The sequence below is a fragment of the Salvelinus fontinalis genome, chromosome 16 (assembly GCF_029448725.1).
Source record: "Salvelinus fontinalis isolate EN_2023a chromosome 16, ASM2944872v1, whole genome shotgun sequence".
Taxonomy (NCBI): Eukaryota; Metazoa; Chordata; class Actinopteri; order Salmoniformes; family Salmonidae; genus Salvelinus; species Salvelinus fontinalis.
The window spans coordinates 38152156-38178273 of NC_074680.1; the positions used below are offsets into that span (position 1 = coordinate 38152156).

The 26118-nt window shown below is 43.3% G+C and overlaps 2 protein-coding genes across 2 annotated transcripts in view; both read right to left on the bottom strand.

The window, feature by feature from the left end:
- LOC129813115 (spectrin beta chain, erythrocytic-like) overlaps positions 1-17034 on the bottom strand; it is a 106734-nt gene extending 89700 nt beyond the window's left edge. The window contains exon 1 of the mRNA XM_055865307.1: positions 16818-17034. The gene's annotated coding sequence lies outside the window, so the exon portion shown is untranslated. The remainder of the gene's footprint in view (positions 1-16817) is intronic.
- A 4361-nt stretch (positions 17035-21395) lies between these two features.
- The window catches only part of LOC129813126 (stAR-related lipid transfer protein 9-like), an 85472-nt gene continuing 80749 nt past the window's right edge, over positions 21396-26118 (bottom strand). The window contains exon 32 of the mRNA XM_055865326.1: positions 21396-25403. Coding sequence (XP_055721301.1) covers positions 25302-25403 — 102 coding nt within the window. The 3' untranslated portion in view covers positions 21396-25301. The remainder of the gene's footprint in view (positions 25404-26118) is intronic.

A 26118-nucleotide genomic window follows, 5' to 3' on the forward strand; every position in this document is an offset into this window, starting at 1 on the left:
CTGGTCTGAATGTACTATAAAACACAAATCTCAATGGAAGAAATCCTGTAACACACAGTACCAGTCAAAAGTTGACACACCTACTCATTCAAGAGTTTTTCTTTATTTTTACTATTTTCTACATTGTAGAATACTAGTGAAGACATCAAAACTATGAAATAACACATGGAATCATGTAGTAACCAACAAAAGAGTTAAACTAATCAAAATATATTTTATATTTGAAATTCTTCAAAGTAGCCACCCTTTGCCTTGATATCAGCTTTGCACACTCTTGGCATTCTTTAAACCAGCTTCATGAGGTAGCCACCTGGAACGCATTTCAATTAACAGGTGTGCCTTGATAAATATTAATTTCTGCAATTTCTTTACTTCTTAATTAATGCATTTGAGCCAACCAGTTGTGTTGTGACAAGTTAGGGGTGGTATACAGAAGATAGCCCTATTTGGTAAAAGACCAAGTTCATATTATGACAAGAACAGGTAAAATAAGCAAAGAGAAATGACAGTCCATCATTACTTTAAGACATGAAGGTCAGTCAATCCGGAAAATTTCAAGATTCTTCAAGTGCATTCGTAAAAAACAAATAAATCCTCCACAGAGTTCAAGTAACAGACACATCTCAACATCAACTGTTCAGAGGAGACAGTGTAAATCAGGCCTTCATGGTAGAATTGATGCAAAGAAACCACTACTAAAGGACACCAATAATAAGAAGAGACTTGCTTGGGTCAAAAAACATGTGCAATGGACATTAGACCGGTGGAAATCTGTCCTTTGGTCTGATGAGTCCAAATTTGAGATTTTTGGTTCCAACCGTCGTGTCTTTGTGAGACTAGGTGAACAGATGATCTAGACATGTGTGGTTCCCACAGTGAAACATGGAGGAGTTAGTGTTATAATGTGGGGGTGCTTTGCTGGTGACACTGTCAGATATTTACTTAGAACTCAAAGCATAGTTAACCAGCATGGCTACCACACCATTCTGCAGTGATACGCCATCCCATCTGGTTTGCACTTAGTGGGACTATCATTTGTTTTTCAACAGGACAATAACCCAAAACAGGGGTTCCCAACTGGTGTAAGGGCTATTTGACCAAGAAGGAGAGTGATGGATTGCTGCAGATGACCTGGTCTCCACAATCCCCCAACCTCAACCCAATTGAGATGCTTTGGGATGAGTTGGACTGCAGAATTAAGGAAAAGCAGCAAACAAGTGCTCAGCATATGTGGGAACTCCTTCAAGACTGTTGGAAAAGCATTCCTCATGAAACTGGTTGAGAGAATGCCAAGAGTGTGCAAAGCTGTCATCAAGGCAAAGGGTGGCTACTTCGAAGAATCTCAAATATAAAATATATTTTGATTTGTTTAACACTTTCTTGGTTACTACATGATTCCATATGTGTTATTTCATAGTTTTGATGTCTTCACTATTATTCTACAATGTAGAAAATAGTAAAAATAAGGAAAAACCCTTGAATGAGCAGGTGTGTCCAAAGTTTTTACGGGTACTGTACATCCTAGGAACGTATACCATTTAGGTTTACAACCCTTTCCTGCTATTTAGGAACCCCAAATAGTCCACTCCACTCCCGCATCCCTCCCAGGCTCCAGTTTTAGCATGACATATCCCCCAACTGTCACAGTGGAGTGTTTGTGTCTATGCGTGATTGTGTGTGTGTGTGTGTGTGTATATGTGTGTGCATGCCTGTGTGTGTATGTGTGCGTGAGTGCCTGTATGTGTGTGTATATGTGTGTGCCTGCCTGTGTGTGTATGTGTGCGTGAGCGCCTGTATGTGTGCATGCCTGTGTGTGTATGTGTGCGTGTGTGGAATGGCGGGTGAAGGTTAACCACTAAGATAGCTCTATTTTGGTGCAGCATGCCTATTTTATCACCCCTCTCCCCCCTCTCTGTCTCTACTGGGGAACATGATGAATGATAGGCTCAAACCAAACCGCTCTCGCTGGACCCGTCGACGTTTCAACTGCTAATGTATGTGTTTCTGCCTGTGTGTTTCTACTAGTTTAATGCTAGTGTGTTTGGGTTAACTTCATGTGTAGGGATGTGTCTGTACAGTTCAATGAAAATGGGAGAGTGTCCTCGTCTGGTGTTTTGCTATCCTGCACAAAACACCAGATATTAGAACTAAAGTCATAATGTAATTTATTGAATGCTGTAGCTACTCAGTGATAAGATATGTACAAGAAGGTTGGCTCCAGACTAGAGCTATGCACATGGAACTTCAACTCTTCCATAGATCATCATGCACTGGTGTCAATGGGAATTTGGGAGAAAGTTAGTTACATGTACATCACACATACTATATACCTCTGACTGTGTCTCAAGGATTTAAACCCCTCCCAGCATAAGTAACTTGAGTTATAACCAATTATTCTGAGTGTAGCTGTATCGTTTCCACTGTGGATGTAAAGTTAGAGAAAGCACATCAACTCTCCCCTCACCTGACACCCTACAGTCAACCTCTGGTTTGGAGGAGATACAAGAATGACTGTTCCTTTCCATTTAGAGAAGGAGCCCTAGTTGGGGTAACGTAGTATACAGTGGTGTCAGTCAGGCTGATCTAGGATCAGTTTAGCATTTTAAACCATAATGAAAAACAGGGGGGGGATCTCATCATCGTTCACCTCTTTTACTCAGAAAGACTTTGTGAATACATGCCCAGGTCTCCCTCCACCTCCCCCTCCTCTCTGTATCAGTCCTGTGTAGGGTGATGTTATCAGACATGATGCTGGCTCCACCCACTGACCACAGCACACAGGATCTCCTTATCATCTAACACACAACCTGGGCTAGCTCCCACAGAGTAGGCATGTCCCTACGCTATGTGACGTCACAGACACACACTCACAGCCACTAGACTAGGCCTAACTGGATATGATATACAGAACGTCAATCGATTTCTTCTGGGACAAACTGACAACTCGTCATGGCATGGAGCATGGAGCATGGAGCATGGAGCATGGAGCATGGAGCATGGAGCATGGAGCATGGAGCATGGAGCATGGAGCATGGAGCATGGAGCATGACATGACATGCTCTAAGAATCTTAGTGGTGACTAATATCAATGCAGACACCAGACTACCTGACAGACTGAATCAATGGCCACATTCCTCTCTAGACAACCAGTAGTGTAGGGTCATTAAACAGGACACATATTTCTGACCTGTTATTTGTTATTATTTTATTTTACCTTCATTTAACTAAGCAAGTCAGTTAAGAACAAATTCTTATTTACAATGATGGCCTACCCCGGCCAAACCCAGACGACGCTGGGCCAATTCTGCGCCGCCCTATGGGTCTCCCAATCACGGCCGGTTGTCATACAGCCTGGACTTAAACCAGGGTCTGTAGTGACGCCTCGAGCACTGAGATGCAGTAGACCGTCTAGTGGATGTGAGTGTCTGTCTACTTGTGCTGCTCTTTCACATCTGATTCAGCAGTGATGTCATCATTCAGCATTCAATCAAACCTTGCCAAGGAATACCAAGACAGACAGATGGAAATCTGAATATATTTAGCAAAAATATCATAGCTCCATTTGTATGAAATATAAAGGCCTAAACAAAGGGTAATATATCTCTAGGTAAACACAAATCAACTGAGCAGAGGAACCATGGCAACTATCTGAGAACACAGCCAGCCGATGTTCCATCTGTAACTATTCCTAAAACACCTGTCAGTGTTTCTGTCAGTGTCACCCTCAGACAAATGGGTGTGCAATCCTGATTAGGCGCTTTCATCAAACACAAAACACCTCAACAACGAGCCAAAGAGCATCTAACAATGTCTGAACAGAATGTTCTAGATAATGTCACAGACAGAGGTTATAATGTCTACATAACTATATCTGCTGCAATGAAAATGAAATGATTTCCCGGAGTAAACACAGTAACTGTCTAGGAAGGAGGAGGAGTGGTTGTATTTTCTGAGAGGTATGGAAAGTGGAGAGGGACAAATGAGAGATGGCAGATGGGTGTGGTTAGGAAGACTCACGACCCACACAGTGTGTGTAAATGTAACGACAACAGCTGGAGTGAGGTCTGTGACATCTTGGCATGGTGTAAATCTGGTAGAGACCAACACACTGGACCATGTTCCAAGGACACAGATTAAGCCTAGTTCTGGACTAAAAAGGCATGAGAATTCACATAGGCTCAACCTGTGTCAGGGAAACTGCCACATAGCTACTAAAGAAAAAGCCAAATCAAAGAGAAGGATAAAAAAAACAGACCGGACAGACCATGATGTACCTTTTAAAGGCTTCCTCCCCTAAACTCAGGGGACAGTCTGAGATCTAAGAGCTCATTCCTAATTTGATAGACTGTCAATATCTATAGATTGTCCTCCACCACACAACTAGACCTACCACACAACTGAACCTACCACACAACTAGACCTACCACACAACTAGACCTACTGTACCACACAACTAGATCTACCACACAACTGGACCTACCACACAACTAGACCTACCACACAACTGGACCTACTATACCACACAACTGGACCTACTATACCACACAACTAGACCTACCACACAACTGGACCTATTATACCACACAACTAGACCTACCACACAACTGGACCTACCACACAACTAGACCTACTATACCACACAACTAGACCTACCACACAACTAGACCTACCACACAACTAGACCTACTGTACCACACAACTAGACCTACCACGCAACTAGACCTACTATACCACACAACTAGACCTACCACACAACTAGACCTACTGTACCACACAACTAGACCTACTGTACCACACAACTAGACCTACCACAGAACTAGACCTACCACACAACTAGACCTACTGTACCACACAACTAGACCTACCACACAACTAGACCTACCACACAACTAGACCTACCACACAACTAGACCTACCACACAACTAGACCTACCACACAACTAGACCGACTATACCACTCAACTAGACCTACCTAACAACTAGACCTACTGTACCACACAACTAGACCTACCACACAACTAGACCTACCACACAACTGGACCTACCACACAACTGGACCTACTATACCACACAACTGGACCTACTGTACCACACAACTAGACCTACCACAGAACTAGACCTACCACACAACTAGACCTACTGTACCACACAACTAGACCTACCACACAACTAGACCTACCACACAACTAGACCTACTGTACCACACAACTGGACCTACTGTACCACACAACTAGACCTACCACACAACTAGACCTACCACACAACTAGACCTACTGTACCACACAACTAGACCTACTGTACCACACAACTAGACCTACCACACAACTAGACCTACCACACAACTAGACCTACCACACAACTAGACCTACCACAAAACTAGACCTACCACACAACTAGACCTACCACACAACTGGACCTACTGTACCACACAACTGGACCTACTGTACCACACAACTAGACCTACCACACAACTAGACCTACCATACAACTAGACCTACTATACCACACAACTAGACCTACCACACAACTAGACCTACAACACAACTAGACCTACTGTACCACACAACTAGACCTGCTGTACCACACAACTAGACCTACCACACAACTGGACCAACCACACAACTAGACCTACCACACAACTGGACCTACTGTACCACACAACTAGACCTACCACACAACTAGACCTACCACACAACTGGACCTACTATACCACACAACTAGACCTACCACACAACTAGACCTACCACACAACTGGACCTACTATACCACACAACTAGACCTACCACACAACTAGACCTACCACACAACTGAACCTACTATACCACACAACTAGACCTAACCCCACAACTAGACCTACCACACAACTGGACCTACTATACCACACAACTAGACCTACCACACAACTGGACCTACTATACCACACAACTAGACCTACCACACAACTAGACCTACCACACAACTGGACCTACCACACAACTAGAGCTACCACACAACTGGACCTACTATACCACACAACTAGAACTACCACATAACTAGACCTACCACACAACTAGACCTACCACACAACTAGACCTACTGTACCACACAACTGGACCTACTGTACCACACAACTGGACCTACCACACAACTAGACCTACCACACAACTAGAGCTACCACACAACTAGACCTACCACACAACTAGACCTACCACACAACTGGACCTACCACACAACTAGACCTACCACACAACTAGAGCTACCACACAACTAGACCTACCACACAACTGGACCTACCACACAACTGGACCTACTATACCACACAACTAGACCTACCACACAACTGGACCTACTATACCACACAACTAGACCTACCACACAACTAGACCTACCACACAACTAGACCTACCACACAACTGGACCTACCACACAACTGGACCTACTATACCACACAACTAGACCTACCACACAACTAGACCTACCACACAACTAGACCTACCACACAACTGGACCTACCACACAACTGGACCTACTATACCACACAACTAGACCTACCACACAACTGGACCTACTATACCACACAACTAGACCTACCACACAACTAGACCTACCACACAACTAGACCTACCACACAACTAGACCTACCACACAACTGGACCTTCCACACAACTAGACCTACCACACAACTGGACCTTCCACACAACTAGACCTACCACACAACTGGACCTACTATACCACACAACTAGACCTACCACACAACTAGACCTACTGTACCACACAACTGGACCTACTATACCACACAACTAGACCTACTATACCACACAACTGGACCTTCCACACAACTAGACCTACCACACAACTAGACCTACTATACCACACAACTAGACCTACCACACAACTAGACCTACTGTACCACACAACTGGACCTACTGTACCACACAACTAGACCTACTATACAACTAGACCTACTATACCACACAACTAGACCTACCACACAACTAGACCTACCACACAACTGGACCTACCACACAACTAGACCTACTATACTACACAACTAGACCTACCACACAACTAGACCTACCACACAACTGGACCTACCACACAACTAGACCTACTATACCACACAACTAGACCTACCACACAACTAGACCTACCACACAACTAGACCTACCACACAACTGGACCTACCACACAACTAGACCTACCACACAACTAGACCTACCACACAACTAGACCTACCACACAACTAGACCTACTATACCACACAACTAGACCTACCACACAACTAGACCTACCACACAACTGGACCTACCACACAACTAGACCTACCACACAACTAGACCTACCACACAACTAGACCTACTATACCACACAACTGGACCTACCACACAACTAGACCTACCACACAACTGGACCTACCACACAACTAGACCTACTATACCACACAACTAGACCTACCACACAACTAGACCTACCACACAACTAGACCTACCACACAACTGGACCTACCACACAACTGGACCTACTATACCACACAACTGGACCTACCACACAACTAGACCTACTATACCACACAACTGGACCTTCCACACAACTAGACCTACCACACAACTGGACCTACCACACAACTAGACCTACTGTACCACACAACTAGACCTACCACACAACTGGACCTACCACACAACTAGACCTACCACACAACTGGACCTACTGTACCACACAACTAGACCTACTGTACCACACAACTAGACCTACTGTACCACACAACTAGACCTACCACACAACTGGACCTACCACACAACTAGACCTACCACACAACTAGACCTACTGTACCACACAACTGGACCTACTGTACCACACAACTGGACCTACCACACAACTAGACCTACCACACAACTAGAGCTACCACACAACTAGACCTACCACACAACTAGACCTACCACACAACTAGAGCTACCACACAACTAGACCTACCACACAACTAGACCTACTGTACCACACAACTAGACCTACTGTACCACACAACTAGACCTACCACACAACTGGACCTACCACACAACTAGACCTACCACACAACTAGACCTACTGTACCACACAACTGGACCTACTGTACCACACAACTGGACCTACCACACAACTAGACCTACCACACAACTAGAGCTACCACACAACTAGACCTACTGTACCACACAACTAGACCTACCACACAACTAGACCTACCACACAACTGGACCTTCCACACAACTAGACCTACCACACAACTAGACCTACCACACAACTGGACCTTCCACACAACTAGACCTACCACACAACTGGACCTACTATACCACACAACTAGACCTACCACACAACTGGACCTTCCACACAATTAGACCTACCACACAACTGGACCTACTATACCACACAACTAGACCTACCACACAACTAGACCTACCACACAACTAGACCTACCACACAACTGGACCCACCACACAACTAGACCTACTATACCACACAACTGGACCTACTATACAACACAACTAGACCTACCACACAACTAGACCTACTGTACCACACAACTGGACCTACTGTACCACACAACTAGACCTACCACACAACTGGACCTACTGTACCACACAACTAGACCTACCACACAACTAGACCTACCACACAACTAGACCTACCACACAACCAGACCTACCACACAACTAGACCTACTGTACCACACAACTAGACCTACCACACAACTAGACCTACCACACAACTAGACCTACCACACAACTAGACCGACCACACAACTAGACCTACCACACAACTAGACCTACCACACAACTAGACCTACCACACAACTAGACCTACTGTACCACACAACTAGACCTACCACACAACTAGACCTACTGTACCACACAACTAGACCTACTGTACCACACAACTAGACCTACCACACAACTAGACCTACCACACAACTAGACCTACCACACAACTAGACCTACTGTACCACACAACTAGACCTACCACACAACTAGACCTACTGTACCACACAACTAGACCTACCACACAACTAGACCTACCACACAACTAGACCTACTGTACCACACAACTAGACCTACCACACAACTAGACCTACTGTACCACACAACTAGACCTACCACACAACTAGACCTACCACACAACTAGACCTACCACACAACTAGACCTACTGTACCACACAACTAGACCTACCACACAACTGGACCTACCACACAACTGGACCTACCACACAACTGGACCTACTATACCACACAACTAGACCCACCACACAACTAGACCTACTATACCACACAACTAGACCTACCACACAACTAGACCTACCACACAACTAGACCTACTATACCACACAACTAGACCTACCACACAACTAGACCTACCACACAACTAGACCTACTATACCAAACAAATAGACCTACCACACAACTAGACCCACCACACAACTAGACCTACCACACAACTATACCTACTACAAAACTGGACCTACTATACCACACAACTAGATCTACCACACAACTGGACCTACTGTACCACACAACTAGACCTACCACACAACTGGACCTACCACACAACTAGACCTACCACACAACTAGACCTACCACACAACTAGACCTACTGTACCACAAAACTAGACCTACTGTACCACACAACTAGACCTACCACACAACTAGACCTACCACACAACTAGACCTACCACACAACTGGACCTACTGTACCACACAACTAGACCTACTGTACCACACAACTAGACCTACCACACAACTAGACCTACCACACAACTAGACCTACCACACAACTGGACCTACTGTACCACACAACTAGACCTACCACACAACTAGACCTACTATACCACACAACTAGACCTACCACACAACTGGACCTACTATACCACACAACTAGACCTACCACACAACTAGACCTACCACACAACTAGACCTACCACACAACTGGACTTACCACACAACTAGACCTACCACACAACTAGACCTACCACACAACTGGACCTACTATACCACACAACTAGACCTACCACACAACTAGACCTACCACACAACTGGACCTACCACACAACTAGACCTACCACACAACTAGACCTACCACACAACTAGACCTACCACACAACTAGACCTACCACACAACTGGACCTACCACACAACTAGACCTACCACACAACTAGACCTACCACACAACTAGACCTACCACACAACTGGACCTACTATACCACACAACTAGACCTACCACACAACTAGACCTACCACACAACTGGACCTACCACACAACTAGACCTACCACACAACTAGACCTACCACACAACTGGACCTACCACACAACTAGACCTACAACACAACTAGACCCACCACAGAACTGGACCTACCACACAACTAGACCTACCACAGAACTGGACCTACTGTACCACACAACTAGACCTACCACACAACTGGCCTACCACACAACTAGATCTACCACACAACTAGACCTACCACACAACTAGACCTACCACACAACTAGACCTACCACAGAACTGGACCTACTGTACCACACAACTAGACCTACCACACAACTGGCCTACCACACAACTAGACCTACCACACAACTAGACCTACCACACAACTAGACCTACCACACAACTAGACCTACCACACAACTAGACCTACCACACAACTAGACCTACCACACAACTAGACCTACCACACAACTAGACCTACCACACAACTAGACCTACCACACAATTAGACCTACCACACAACTAGACCTACCACACAACTAGACCTACCACACAACTAGATCTACCACACAACTAGACCTACCACACAACTGGACCTACTGTACCACACAACTAGACCTACCACACAACTAGACCTACCACACAACTGGACCTACTATACCACACAACTAGACCTACTGTACCACACAACTAGACCTACCACACAACTAGACCTACCACACAACTAGACCTACCACACAACTAGACCTACCACACAACTAGACCTACCACACAACTAGACCTACTACACAACTAGACCTACCACACAACTAGACCTACCACACAACTAGACCTACCACACAACTAGACCTACCACACAACTAGACCTACCACACAACTAGACCTACTACACAACTAGACCTACCACACAACTAGACCTACCACACAACTAGACCTACCACACAACTAGACCTACCACACAACTAGACCTACCACACAACTAGACCTACCACACAACTAGACCTACCACACAACTAGACCTACCACACAACTAGACCTACCACACAACTAGACCTACCACACAACTGGACCTACCACACAACTAGACCTACCACACAACTGGACCTACTATACCACACAACTAGACCTACTGTACCACACAACTAGACCTACCACACAACTAGACCTACCACACAACTAGACCTACCACACAACTAGACCTACCACACAACTAGACCTACCACACAACTTGACCTACCACATAGACAGAGACAACACTACACTGTATACTTACAGTACGTATATATATCATTTACACTACTACAAGTCAGTGAAATGTATGAGCAGAAAGACGAAGTGGCATGGTATTTCTGATAGAACAGAATGTATCGCCCTTCTTTTCAAACAGCTCAAATAATCTAGAGATGATCTATGACAGACCGTGGGGAAGGGGGGCTGGTCCAAAAATCACCCCCTTCCCCAAAGTTTTGGGACCCAATTTGTATGTCAATCTCGACGAACAGAAAATACATCCCTCCCTATTTAGTAGTGAAGGCTTGGTTTGACAATATCCGAATGTCATTAAACTTCTGAGTGTTTTGTAACAGATGTCTCTTTCCATTAATCGAATGGCGGTTGCGTAGTTTGAATGGTGGATTTACTGTATATTAGAGTGGAGAAGGTCAGCAGGTAGCCTACAGGAGACTATTGAAGGAGCCTAATCAGATTAAAACATGGTGACCAGTTGTGTTTATGCCACACATAAAAGGTAATACATTTTAAACTTAAATGACAAATATTTAGGCTATATTGAAGCGTTAGGTTCTAGGTCGAGGAATAGCCGATCTGATCGGAAAGGAGGCAGAATGTGTGTTAAGCTTTCCTGAATAACTGGGCCAGCTGGGAGCATAGGCCTATGTGGCCACACTACATAGGACGACTTGGGAGAATGATGATCAGCAACAGACAGCGCAACAGTATCAGAAGCAAAACTACAGCCAGACTGGCCTGCTACTGTGCCTTTCTGTAATCTGTCCAGAGTAAGTACCCACAACTAATCCAAATGGAATGAATGGAATTAAACTTTCAAATAACAGGGCTTTTGTGTCATTATTCAGATTACATTTTCACTAAAGTTTACTCAATTATACTTTCTTGAAAACAATAATGTAATTATTAATTGGATTGTGGTGTTGTAAACTAGTCTCGGTAGGATAATTTTATTGTCCCTAAACAAAATCAATAGGGAAGCTTTTTGAGCTGCATGTCTTCACTGTTCTTCCATGCGTAATGACGCACCTGGCCTCTCCACTGCCTGTTAGATATTCCTCTATCTTGTGGACTTATATTGAACATTTGTGAAGATTTGAATGATTGTATGCATGATATGATTGCTAGTTAACCTATAGCAGACCTGGACAAACGATCCACCGACCACTATTGTCACTATGGATAGAGGGCAGGAAAGACAGTTGACTGGTAGACTATATTGACCTGTGGTATAGTAAGCGGGCGGAAAAGCGTAGTGCATAAGGGAAGTACCAAAACACCTAGGTAGGAGAGGAGCATGCAATCAGATGAGGAAATGTGGCTATATGGAAGACATTATATAGAGTACCAGTCAAAATGTTGGACACACCTGCTCATTCAAGGGTTTTTCTTTATTTTTAATATTTTCTACATTGTAGAATAATTGGGAAGACATCAAAACTATGAAATAGCACATATGGAATCATGTAGTACCCAAAAAAGTGTGAAACAAATCAAAATATATTTTATATTTGAAATTCTTCTAAGTAGCCACCCTTTGCCTTGATGACAGCTTTGCACACTCTTGGCATTCTCTCATACAGCTTCATGAGGTAGTCACCTGGAATGCATTTCAATTAATAGGTGTGCCTTGTTAAAAGTTCATTTGTGGAATTTATTTCCTTCTTAATGTGTTTGAGCCAATCAGTTGAGTTGTGACAAGGTAAGGATGGTATACAGAAGATAGCTCTATTTGGTAAAAGACCAAGTCCATATTATGGCAAGAACAGGTCAAATAACCAAAGAGAAATGACAGTCCATCGTTACTTTAAGACATGAAGGTCAGTCAGTCTAGAAAATGTCAAGAACTTTGAACGTTTCTTCATGTGCAGTCGCAAAAACCATCAAGCGCTATGATGAAACTGGCTCTCATGAGGACCGCCACAGGAAACACCCAGAGTTAGAGTTACCAGTTCATTAGAGTTACCAGCCTCAGAAATTGCAGCCCAAATAAATGCTTTACAGAGTTCAAGTAACAGACACATCTCAACATCAACTGTTCAGAGGAGACTGTGTGAATCAGGCCTTCACTGTTGATTTGCTGCAAAGAAACCACTACTAAAGAACCCCAATAAGAAGAAGAGATTTGCTTGGGCCAAGAAACATGAGCAATGGACATTAGACTGGTGGAAATCTGACCTTTGGTCTGATGAGTCCAAATTTGAGGTGTATGGTTCCAACTGCCGTGTCTTTGTGAGATGCAGAGTAGGTGAACAGATGATCTCCACATGTGTGGTTCCCAACGTGAAGCATGGAGGAGGAGGTGTGATGGTGTGGAGGTGCTTTGCTGGTGACATTATCATTGATTCATTTCAAATTCAAAACACACTTAACCAGCATGGCTACGACAGCATTCTGCAGCGATACACCATCCCATCTGGTTTGCGCTTAGTGGGACAATCATTTGTTTTTCAACAGGAAAATGACCTAACACACCTCCAGGCTATGTAAGGGTTGTTTGACCAAGATGGAGAGTAATGGAGTGCTGCATCTGATGACCTGGCCTCCACAATCACCTGACCTCAACCCAATTGAGATGCTTTGGGATGAGTTGAACTGCAGCGTGAAGGAAAAGCATCCAACAAGTGCTCAGCATATGTGGGAACTCCTTCAAGACTATTGGAAACGCATTCCAGGTGAAGCTGGTTGAGAAAATAATTCCAGATGAAGTTGGTTGAGAGAATGCCAAGCGTGTGCAAAGCTTTCATCACGGCAAAGGGTTGCTACTTTGAAGAATCTCAAATATAAAATATTATTTGATTTGTTTAACACTTTTTTGTTTACTACATGATTCCATATATGTTATTTCCTATTGTTTATGTCTTCACTATTATTCTATAATGTAGAAAATAGTAAAAATAAAGAAAAACCCTTAAATGAGTAGGTGTGTCCAAACTTGCAAAATGGCGAATATAAATCATGTATATCCTGCCCTGTGACCAATAAAAAAACACTCAAAGCAACAACAAAAGTTTGATAACCCTCCCCTATTTTGGACTAGGAACGCCCCCCCCCCCCCCCCCCCCCCCCCCCCACACACACACACAATTTAGAACTGTCCCTAATAGAAATATAATAGAAATGACCTTAATAATAATATTGAGTTTAACCTTAATCTATGGGACATAAACATGACAGTATCACATATCACTACTACACACAATGTGTAGCCTACTACATTGGTAATCCTAAACCTGGTTTGGAGCGCCATAATGGATGAGTTTGTTCTTGGTAGAGGTTATAGGGAAGAGGAAAGGGAGAAAGGGGATCGATAGTAAACTATTCCTGGAGTGTGTTTACAGTAAGTTTGCGTCCTAAATGGCACCCTATGTCCTATAGTGCACTAATTCTGACCAAAGCCTTATGGTCAAAAGTAGTGCACTTAATAAGGAATAGGGTGCAATTTGGGACAAATACTAGACTGCTGGAAAGGCTCCATGGCATGCTCACATTTCTCCCTTTAAGGGGAACTCGGTAAGCTGTTCACCTAATTTCACTATTATTCTAAACCACAGGCTGGTACACCACACGGCTGTTTTCATTCACTGATTTCAGGAAGCTGTAGTGACAATGCTTTATGTTTGTTTGGCAGAGACAGAGAGAGAGAGAGTGTCACGTTCCTGACCTATTTATGTTAGTTTTGTGTGTTAGTTGGTCAGGACGTGAGGTTGGGTGGGCATTCTATGTTATCTGTTTCTATGTTGGTTTTGGTTTGCCTGGTATGGCTCTTGATTAGAGGCAGGTGGTTTGCGTTTGCCTCTAATTAAGAGTCATATTTAGGTAGGGCATTCTCACTGTTTGTTTGTGGGTGATTGTCTCCTATGTCTGTATGTACGTTCGTACCACATGGGACTGTAGCGTTTGTTTGTTTGTTTCGTTTCGATGTCGTCCGTTTCCTGTACGTAAGTTTATGTTTAGTTATGTAAGTTTATGTTCAGGTTTCGTTCAACGTCGTTTTCTTGTTTTGTAGTTTGAAAGTGTTTTGTTTCGTTTCGTGTTGCCATCATCATTGTATAATAAAGATGGCTTATTTCCCAAAGCCTGCGTTTTGGTCTGAAGATCCTTCTCTCCTCACCTCATCCGAGGATGAGGAGAGCGTCACCCGTTACAGAGAGAGAGATAACCGTGAAAGGATGAGGAGAGAGAGAGGACAGTGAAAGGGTGAGGAGAGAGAGAGGACAGTGAAAGGATGAAGAGAGAGAAAGGAGGTAAGAGGAGAAACGAAACCAAAAATAACCAATGAATTTGGCACGTTTCTGTCCTTCACTTGTTCAACCATTAAGGGTCTGGAATTCAGACCAACATCTACCAAAGTGTTCCTCTCCTAGTCTAATCCGGTACAAGCCATGCAATGTCTACGATTAACTGAAGGCCATGGTGGACCCATACGTTTGCATGCAAAAATTACTATTCATTTTAAATATGAAGTCAAGGGAGAGAGTGAGATGGAGAGAGGGACTGAGTGCCCTGGACCTTCCCTATTAAGGTTAACTTGATATGAAAAGTTTATTTTGTCCCAATATTGTCTCCCAGTCATGTAGAGTGCAGAATGTAAGTAATATGATGATACAACAGTGCCATCCTCCTAGTGGAGAGAGGAGAACAACATGCCCAGTCTGTGTACATTTTGCTGCAACCAAATTGCATTATTCTATTCTATTATTTTAGGCTATGTGCCAAGGACACAGCTTGACGTGGAGAGCGCTCTCTGTGGCCTCATGTTAAAGTACCAAAGGGGATTGATGAAGAGGATTAAATAGTAAAGTATATCCTCCTGCCCAGCAGACAACAACTTTAAGATAATATTGTATTAATCTCTCTCTCAAATGTATGTAACCGATAACACTACAGAGAATAATGATCTGCGAGCGACGCGACCAAAGTCTGCATCGAGACCGTTATAGCCCCCCATAGCGCGTGCACTCAAAGTTCACCTTACACCCGCCTAGCCTACCGAATGAAGGTCTTTCAAGGAAGGCCTTTCAAAGTTAGAAGTGATACTAATATACGCTGGTGTCAGAATAATTAACTAGAAATACAAGGTTAGGTAGGCTACAACAGTTTATCCATCGCGGTATTTGAATGGAAATTAATGTCCTTCAACAAGTTTTGCATTGAGGGACAACAGGTGGTAAACCAAATTAGCCACTGGTGTCTACTTTCAGAAAATATTCTCACTAATATTCCACCACCATGTCAAACAATATATTTAAAAACGCAGATTCTCACTAACATCTGTAACCATATTTCCCATCATTTGTTTTAAAGAATGGAGACTTCACCAGTGTGAATTTGCATGAAACTTTTCCTATCCAACACTCACCTATGCTTGATATAATCCTTCAGGAAAATATACACCTTTTTATTTCCCTCAAATTAAAACCACATTAATAATCCCATGGAATCACTAGACGGGTCCTGGTCACGGCAGTGGACTCCTGGATGGAACGGTCTTGGAGAGCCAGAGCGGGAAGGTGGGGAAAGGGGTTGTAAAACTTGCGGCCGCGCACACAGCACGCTCATTCTTCATTCCCGTCAGCCAGCGAGTCAGCGTTTGACCCACCCCGTGTTTTAAAAATAAAGTAGACGCGTCTAGTACATATTTTCTGTGCGCAGGGGCCCGACATTCCTGTCGTGTGCTGGTGACTTTAAATGGCAGCTATAGACGCATTTCAGTGTAGTGGGGTGCGCTCCCTCCCCTCCTCTCAATTTTCATTAGGAGGCACACCGTAGCAAAACATTTTTCAACGCAAAAGGAAAATGAGCGTTTCTTATTGGACAAGTTCAGGTAGCCCCTCCCTGTTTCAGTCTGTTTTCTTTCGTTTTGTGCCAAATGTATACAACCCTATAGCTGCCTGTCGCTCAGATCTAATCGGAACACACCAACACCCGGCCCCGCCCCCTTCAGAAATGTCACCTCAACTACTCTGCTCCCAGTGAGTCCTCATTCAGACACTACAATGTTCCACTCCAGCATACAGCAGACCTACAGACAGTCCACTATGTACTGATTCATTGATTGTGGTCAGATGTAAAACATTGTTGACTACACAAATAAACATGAGAACTGCAACAATCAACTTCAATAAGAACATACTGTTGAGTAAGTTACAACATCATGGATATGTGTACAGCTGAAGTCGGAAGTTTACATACACTTAAGTTGGAGTCATTAAAACTCATTTTTCAACCACTCCACAAATTTCTTGTTAACAAACTATAGTTTTGGCAAGTCGGTTAGGACATCTAATTTGTGCATGTAATTTTTCCAACAATTGTTTACAGACACATTATTTCACGTATAAATCACTGTATCACAATTCCAGTTAGTCAGAAGTTTACATACACTAAGTTGACTGTGCCTTTAAACAGCTTGGAAAATTCCAGAAAATGATGTCATGGCTTTAGAAGCTTCTGATAGGCTAATTGACACTATTTTAATCAATTGGAGGTGTACCTGTGGATGTATTTCAAGGCCTACCTTCAACTCAGTGTCTCTTTGCTTGACATCATGGGAAAATCAAAAGAAATCAGCTAAGACCTCAGAAAAAAAATTGTAGACCTCTACAAGTCTGGTTCATCCTTGGGAGCAATTTTCAAACGCCTGAAGGTACCACGTTCATCTGTACAAACAATAGTACGCAAGTATAAACACCATGGGACCACGCAGCCGTCATACCGCTCAGGAAGGAGACGTGTTCTGTCTCCTAGAGATGAACTTACTTTGGTGCGAAAAGTGCAAATCAATCCCAGAACAACAGCAAAGGACTGTGTGAAGATGCTGGAGGAAACAGGTACAAAGTATGTATATCCACAGTAAAATGAGTCCTATATCGACATAACCTGAAAGGCCGCTCAGCAAGGACGAAGCCACTGCTCCAAAACTGCCATAAAAAAGCCAGACTAGGGTTTGCAACTGCACATGGGGACAAAGATCGTACTTTTTGGAGAAATGTCCTCTGGTCTGATGAAACAAAAATAGAACTGTTTGTCCATAATGACCATCGTTATGTTTGGAGGAAAAAGTGGGAAGCTTGCAAGCCGAAGAACACCATCCCAACCGTGAAGAACGGGGGTGGCAGAATCATGTTGTGGGGGTGCTTTGCTGCAGGAGGGACTGGTGTACTTCACAAAATAGATGCCATCATGAGGGAGGAAAATTATGTGGATATATTGAAGCAACATCTCAAGACATCAGTCAGGAAGTTAAAGCTTGGTCGCAAATGGGTCTTCCAAATGGACAAGGACCCCAAGCATACTTCCAATGTTGTGGCAAAATGGCTTAAGGACAACAAAGTCAAGGTATTGGAGTGGCCATCACAAAGCCCTGACCTCAATCCTATAGAAAATGTTTAGGCAGAACTGAAAAAGCGTGTGAGAGCAAGGAGGCCAACAATCCTGACTCAGTTACACCAGCTCTGTCAATAGGAATGGGCCAAAATTCACCCAACTTATTGTGGGAAGCTTGTGGAAGGCTACCTGAAACGTTTGACCCAAGTTAAAGAATTTAAAGGCAATGCTACCAAATACTAATTGAGTGTATGTAAACTTCTGACCCACTGGGAATGTGATGAATGAAATAAAAGCTGAAATAAATCATTCTCTCTACTATTATTCTGACATTACACATTCTTAAAATAAAGTGGTGATCCTAACTGACCTAAGACAGGGAGTTTTTACTAGGATTAAATGGCAGGAATTGTGAAAAACTGAGTTTACAAACACCTTAGCCAAATACATTTAAACTTCCGACTTCAACTGTATGTTTAATCCTTAAGCGGGTGGGGGATCGATGGGGGGGTAACATATGGATTTGTTTTAAGATGGTCCTACCAAGGATCATTTAGCTATTTCATTTGGAATTTTAGGACCTCTTAATTAAGTTATCGCAAAAATATATGATATATATATTATATATTTTTTTAATGAAACATTGAATTTTGAAGTTTGTTCTGAAGTGTCTGTCCTAAATCTGAGAGATCAGGAAACTATTTACATATTTTTTTTACATGTAGCCTATTTAACCCTTTATTTTAGGCCAAATCACTGTGAGTCTACAAAACATTAAGAACACCTTCCTAATATTGAGTTGCAACCCCCCTTTAAGTTGGCTGGATGTCCCTTGGATGGTGGACCTTGATACACATGGGAAACTGTAGAGCGTTAAAAACCCAGCAGAGTTGCAGTTCTTGACACAAACCGGACAGCCTGGCACCTACTACCATACCCTGTTCAAAGGTATTTCAATATTTTGTCTTTCCCATTCACCCTCTCAATGGCACAAATACACAATCCATGTCTCAATTGTCTTAAGGCTTAAAAATCCTTCTTTAACCTGTCTCCTCCCTTTCATTGATTGAAGTGGATTTAACAAGTGACATCAATAAGTGATCATAGCTTTCACCTGGATTCACCTGGTCAGTATGTCATGGATAGAGCAGGTGTCCTTAATGTTTTGTATACTCAGAGTATACCTCCATTCATTTTTAAACCGGTACCCGGCTACCTTCAGACTTGTCTTGTGAGGTTTGTGGGCACCGAGAGCAAAACAACCGACATGTAGGTGTTTGTGAAAGACTCTCCTTTCCATTGAGGTGTCATGTTAGTGTGTAGCCCAAACTGTTTGGACAGGAGTTGGCAGATCGGCTGTACCGAATTCAGACGAGTCCTGTGATGCTTGTGGGGGTCATAGAGCAAAACGGAGAACACCATCATGTCCATGAGAGTCTCATCTTTCCTTTCGGACGCAACAGAGGTTTTTGTAAGAAGACCGATTTTCGGAATATCTCATGGTCTGACAAACACCGCTCTAGCTCTGCCACCTTTCCACCACGGATGCGGAAGGTGGATCAGCCATCAGTGGATTAAAACTGACGGATTTTGATGGGGATTTTTTTATTATGCTAAATCAATTTCTGCGGGGGTGTGGCCATCGACTCTAGAGCTATAGGCAATGTTCCGCCCAGAGAAGCATGAGATTGAACTTCTAGAGTTTTCCCCGTTAGTTAACAATATAAACGTTTCCCTTTACTGTGGGAATTGTGATCGAATCAAGACAATATTGGTCACTTTCAATGCAACATATCGAAACAAAACTAACTATGCAAGACTTAGTATGCAAAACTAACTATGCAAGAGATTTTGTTGTAGGCAGAACACATCGGACTAGGATTCTATTGACAGGCACGGCTCTGGCCCATACTCTACACAGACCGGTGTGCCATAAACAACAAGAGCTGCAGTAGGCCTATATGCAAATAGACCATTGCCATATATGGATCTGTGCCATTCACTTTGATCTGGACTGTGTTTACAACATGAGCGGTCGTCAGTAGATGTGCTTGTTTTTAGATCAAAGCCAGAGCTACATGTAGCCACGTGTGCACATTTGTTCATCTGTTCATATCCTTTGCTAGTTAGTGAGTTACTCGCCCATTTATAGATCATTTGTAGTCAGCAATGGGGGAGTGATTGCTTCCTACAAGAGCACAAAATGTGTGCATTTCTAGACATCTTTGAAAAGCAAGTCAGATAAAGAGCTTTTTTTTGTCTTAAAGGGGCAGTGTTTTACTTGGAGACAGACTTGAATACGCAGAGTAGCCAATAGGCAGAGGGTAGCATCATTTGTCTGATTCTCTGTAATAATGGTATGTGAATATTTATTTGATTTTGTAAAGTGGTTTCTGGCATCAAACAACACAACAACATGTTCAGTCACCTCCTTGTCTGAAGGACAAGTTAATGTCAAGCCCTGCATGTTTTTTCCCTCATGGAATGTAGGCCTACATTTTAATTTTATTACTTCAATATTTTATTTAACCTTTATTTTAATAGGCAAGTCAGTTAAGAACAAATTCTTATTTACAATAACGGCCTACCGCGGACGACGCTGAGTCAATTGTACATTGAACACTACACATTTGCTGCTACTGTAGGCTAAACGATAGAACAGCTATTTCCATGTTAAAATGTTATGGGATTCATTTTCTCCATTGTTTTTTTATGGTAGACCACTCTGGTAGGCCTACATAATGATCAAATAGCCACAGTAGCCTACTTTAACACTGTTAAAACTGTAACTTAAAGCTGGTACGGCCTCAGTGTTCACAGTAAAAATGCGCCGGGCCTCCTGAGTGGTCTAAGGCACCTGCATCGCAGTGCTAGCTGTGCCACTAGAGATTCTGGGTTCGAGTTCAGGAGACCTATGGGGCGGCGCACAATTGGCCCAGCGTCGTCAGGGTTAGGGAAGGGTTTGGCCGGCAGGGATGTCCTTGTCCTATCGCGCACTAGTGTCTCCTGTGGCAGGCCGGGCGTAGTGCACGGTGCTTCCTCTGACACATTGATGTGGCTGGATTCCGGGTTAAGTGGGCATTATGTCAAGAAGCAGTGCGGCTTGGTTGGGTTGTGTTTCGGAGGATGAACGGCTCTCGACCTTCGCCTCTCCCGAGTCCATACGGGAATTGCAGCGATTAGACAAGACTGTAACTACCAATTGGATACCATGGAATTGGGGAGAAAAAGTGATAAAAGTTTCAAAAAATATTTAAAAAATGACAAAAATAAAACATGCGCTGGAGGTTTGACAGAATTGTCACAGAGTTCAAGTTTACGCTCAGCAGACGGTACACAGAGTTCAAGTTTACGCTCAGCAGACGGTACACAGAGTTCAAGTTTACGCTCAGCAGACGGTACACAGAGTTCAAGTTTACGCTCAGCAGACGGTACACAGAGTTCAAGTTTACGCTCAGCAGACGGTACACAGAGTTCAAGTTTACGCTCAGCAGACGGTACACAGAGTTCAAGTTTACGCTCAGCAGACGGTACACAGAGTTCAAGTTTACGCTCAGCAGACGGTACACAGAGTTCAAGTTTACGCTCAGCAGACGGTACATTTGCTCAGTGACACATTTTTTTGTTGAGGGAACATTGGCTATAGGCCTACTCAGGAACAGGATAACATTCATTTTACAATTAATATACATAATATTTACACAGCCAAACCAATACTGTAAGGAAGAAGCGACAAGCTTTGAGTATGTACAGACATTTAAAAAAAATGTCAAGTTTAAATAGGAAAATAAAATATGCTCTTTGCATTTCTTTAGGATTCAAATATAATGTTATTTAAATAAAGAACATAATAAAAACATACATATTTATACATATTGACATGGTGGTATACATTCATGTCACATAAAAGGCACTTATAAAAGTATGGATCAAAATAAAACTCAGTACAAATAGATTGTCAGTTAGGCTACTTCATTGTTCTTCCCTGCGGAAACTAAACTCTGCAAAAAAAGAAACGTTCTCTCACTGTCAACTGCATTTATTTTCAGCAAACTTATTAACACGTGTAAATATTTGTATGAACATAACAAGATTCATCAACTGAGACATAAACTGAACAAGTTCCACAGACATGTGACTAACAGAAATAGAATAATGTGTCCCTGAACAAAGGGGGGGGGTCAAAATCAAAAGTAACAGTCAACATCTGGTGTGGCCAGCAGCGGCATTAAGTACTGCAGTGCATCTCCTCCTCATGGACTGCACCAGATCTTCCAGTTCCTGCTGTGAGATGTTACCCCACTCTTCCACCAAGACACCTGCAAGTTCCCGGACATTTCTGGGGAGAATGGCCCTAGCCCTCACCCTCCGATCCAACAGGTCCCAGACGTGCTCAATGGGATTGAGATCCGGGCTCTTCGCTGGCCATGGCAGAACACTGACATTCCTGTCTTGCAGGAAATCACTCACAGAACGAGCAGTATGGCTGGTGGCATTGTCATGCTGGAGGGTCATGTCAGGATGAGCCTGCAGGAAGGGTACCACATGAGGGAGGAGGATGTCTTCACTGTAACACACAGCGTTGAGATTGCCTGCAATAACAACAATCTCAGTCCGATGATGCTGTGACACACCGCCCCAGACCATGATGGACCCTCCACCTCCAAATCGATCTCGCTCCAGAGTACAGGCCTCGGTGTAACGCTCATTCCTTCGACGATAAACACGAATCCGACCATCATCTCTGGTGAGACAAAACCGCGACTCGTCATTGAAGAGCACTTTTTGCCAGTCCTGTCTGGTCCAGCGAGGGTGGTTTTTTGCCCATAGGCGCCGTTGTTGTCGGTGAGGACCTGCCTTAAAACAGGCCTACAAGCCCTCAGTCCATCCTCTCTCAGCCTATTGCAGACAGTCTGAGCACTGATGGAGGGATTGTCCGTTCCTGGTGTAACTCGGGCAGTTGTTGTTGCCATCCTGTACCTGTCATGTTCGGATGTACCGATCCTGTGCAGGTGTTGTTACACGTGGTCTGCCATTGCGAGGACGATCAGCTGTCCGTTCTGTCTCCCTGTAGCGCTGTCTTAGGCATCTCACAGTACGGACATTGCAATTTATTGCCCTGGCTACATCTGCAGTCCTCATGCCTCCTTGCTCCTTGCAGCATGCCTAAGGCACGTTCACGCAGATGAGCAGGGACCCTGGGCATCTTCCTTTTGGTGTTTTTCAGAGTCAGTAGAACGGCCTCTTTAGTGTCCTAAGTTTTCATAACTGTGACCGTAATTGCCTACCGCCTGTAAGCTGTTAGTGTCTTAACGACCGTTCCACTGGTGCATGTTCATTAATTGTTTATGGTTCATTGAAAAGGCATGGGAAACAGTGTTTAAACCCTTTACAATGAAGATCTGTGAAGTTATTTGGATTTTTACGAATTATCTTTGATAGACAGCGTCCTGAAAAAGGGACGTTTCTTTTTTTGCTGAGTTAATATCCTTCATATCAGTTCCTTCTTATTTGGTTCCCCTGGGGACCATCTTACTGTGACACTGCAGTACTACAACTACAGAAAAATAATGTCCTGAACAGTCAACAAAACACATAATATGGCTTTTTAAAGGTTGGGTAGTGAGTTTGGTAAAGTGTGCTGTGCCTTGGGACGTTAACACAGGATGCTGGAGAAAACAATTATGTCATTAAGTGGTCATTATAAAAGTGGTTAGTTCTTAGGCTGGGAGAACAGTGAAATGGGAGACAAATGATCACTTTGTATCATAAATCAGTAATTAGGGAATTAGTACAACTGAGGTGTACAGATAGATTAAATATAGCAATGGGCAACAGGAGACTAATGATCATTTTGCATTTGATATAAATCAGTGTTATTATGAAAAATATGTAGAATTGTAAACATTTAGGGCCTGGTGTTACTCTGGTCAGCAGTTGCAGTGACACAGTAAGATGTGTTGGATGGGTCAAATATAGGAGCCACACCCTCAACCCTCCCTGACAGCCAGTCTAGACCACTCAAACTTTGGCAATATACTTAAAAGATTGGTATAAGCATACATATCAAACACAGGTCTTCAATTAACCATTTTAACACAAAACACACAGTTATGTTTCGATATAAACAAGCTGCATGATACTAAGTATCACAAAATCAATGTCATCAGTGCTCTTTATAAGCATACAATCAAGTAAATAAATTGCAAATTACAATAGAGACAGGTCCCATATCAGATTCAGGAAGTATGTCTAAGTGCTTACTGCTACGTGTGTGACCATTAACCTGGGGGCGTGTTCTTTAGGGCACACCGTAGCAAAACGTTTTGCAATGGGAGATGAAATCTGTGTTCTAATTGGACAGCTGATCTGGGTCATGTTCATTGTGGCACATTGTAGCAACATGTTTTGCAACGGAAAAAGAAAATGTGCATTTCTTATTGGAAAAGTCCAGGTACTCCCTCCTTGTTTCAGTCTGTTTTCTTCCTTTTGGTGCCTAATGACCCTGCTGTCAGTCTCACAAAGAGAAAAGGGTGTCGAGCTCAGCCAGGACGGACGCCTGTCTCCTAGCCATTGATCCCAACAGTCTCTGAGGAAGGGATGGAGTGCCCAGGTCCACCTGAAACAAAGGAGGACAAAAAGTGAGCCAAGGAAGGGATGGAAAAGAGAGGGGGAGGAAGAAACTAAAAGAGAGAGGAAGAGAGATTCCACATGCAGATGAGGAATCATTAGGCATATCTGCATCTAAAGTACTCTTAAGAACTTTCTGACATCTGTTGATGTAAAACTGTATTGATGAATCATTTTGATGAATTGATTGATTGATTGACTGATAGCTTTTTCAGACCACTTTACGTTGTCATAGTATTAGTATTCCTATTCCTTTTATTCCTTGTCCCCAACGCTCTAGGCGACCAGTTTTGATAGCCTTTAGCCGCACCCTCATCCTACTGCTCCTCTGTTCCTCGGGTGATGTGGAGGTAAACCCAGGCCCTGCATGTCCCCAGTCACCCTCATTTGTTGACTTCTGTGATCGAAAAAGCCTTGGCCTCATGCATGTCAACATCAGAAGCCTCGTCCCTAAGTTTGCCTTACTCACCGCTTTAGCACACTCTGCCAACCCTGATGTCCTTGCCGTGTCTGAATCCTGGCTTAGGAAGGCCACCAAAAATTCTGAGATTTCCATACCCAACTATAACACTTTCCGTCAAGATAGAACTGCCAAAGGGGGAGGAGTTGCAATCTACTGCAGAGATAGCCCGCAAAGTTCTGTCATACTTTCCAAGTCTATGCCCAAACAGTTCGAACTTCTAATTTTAAAAATGTATCTCTCC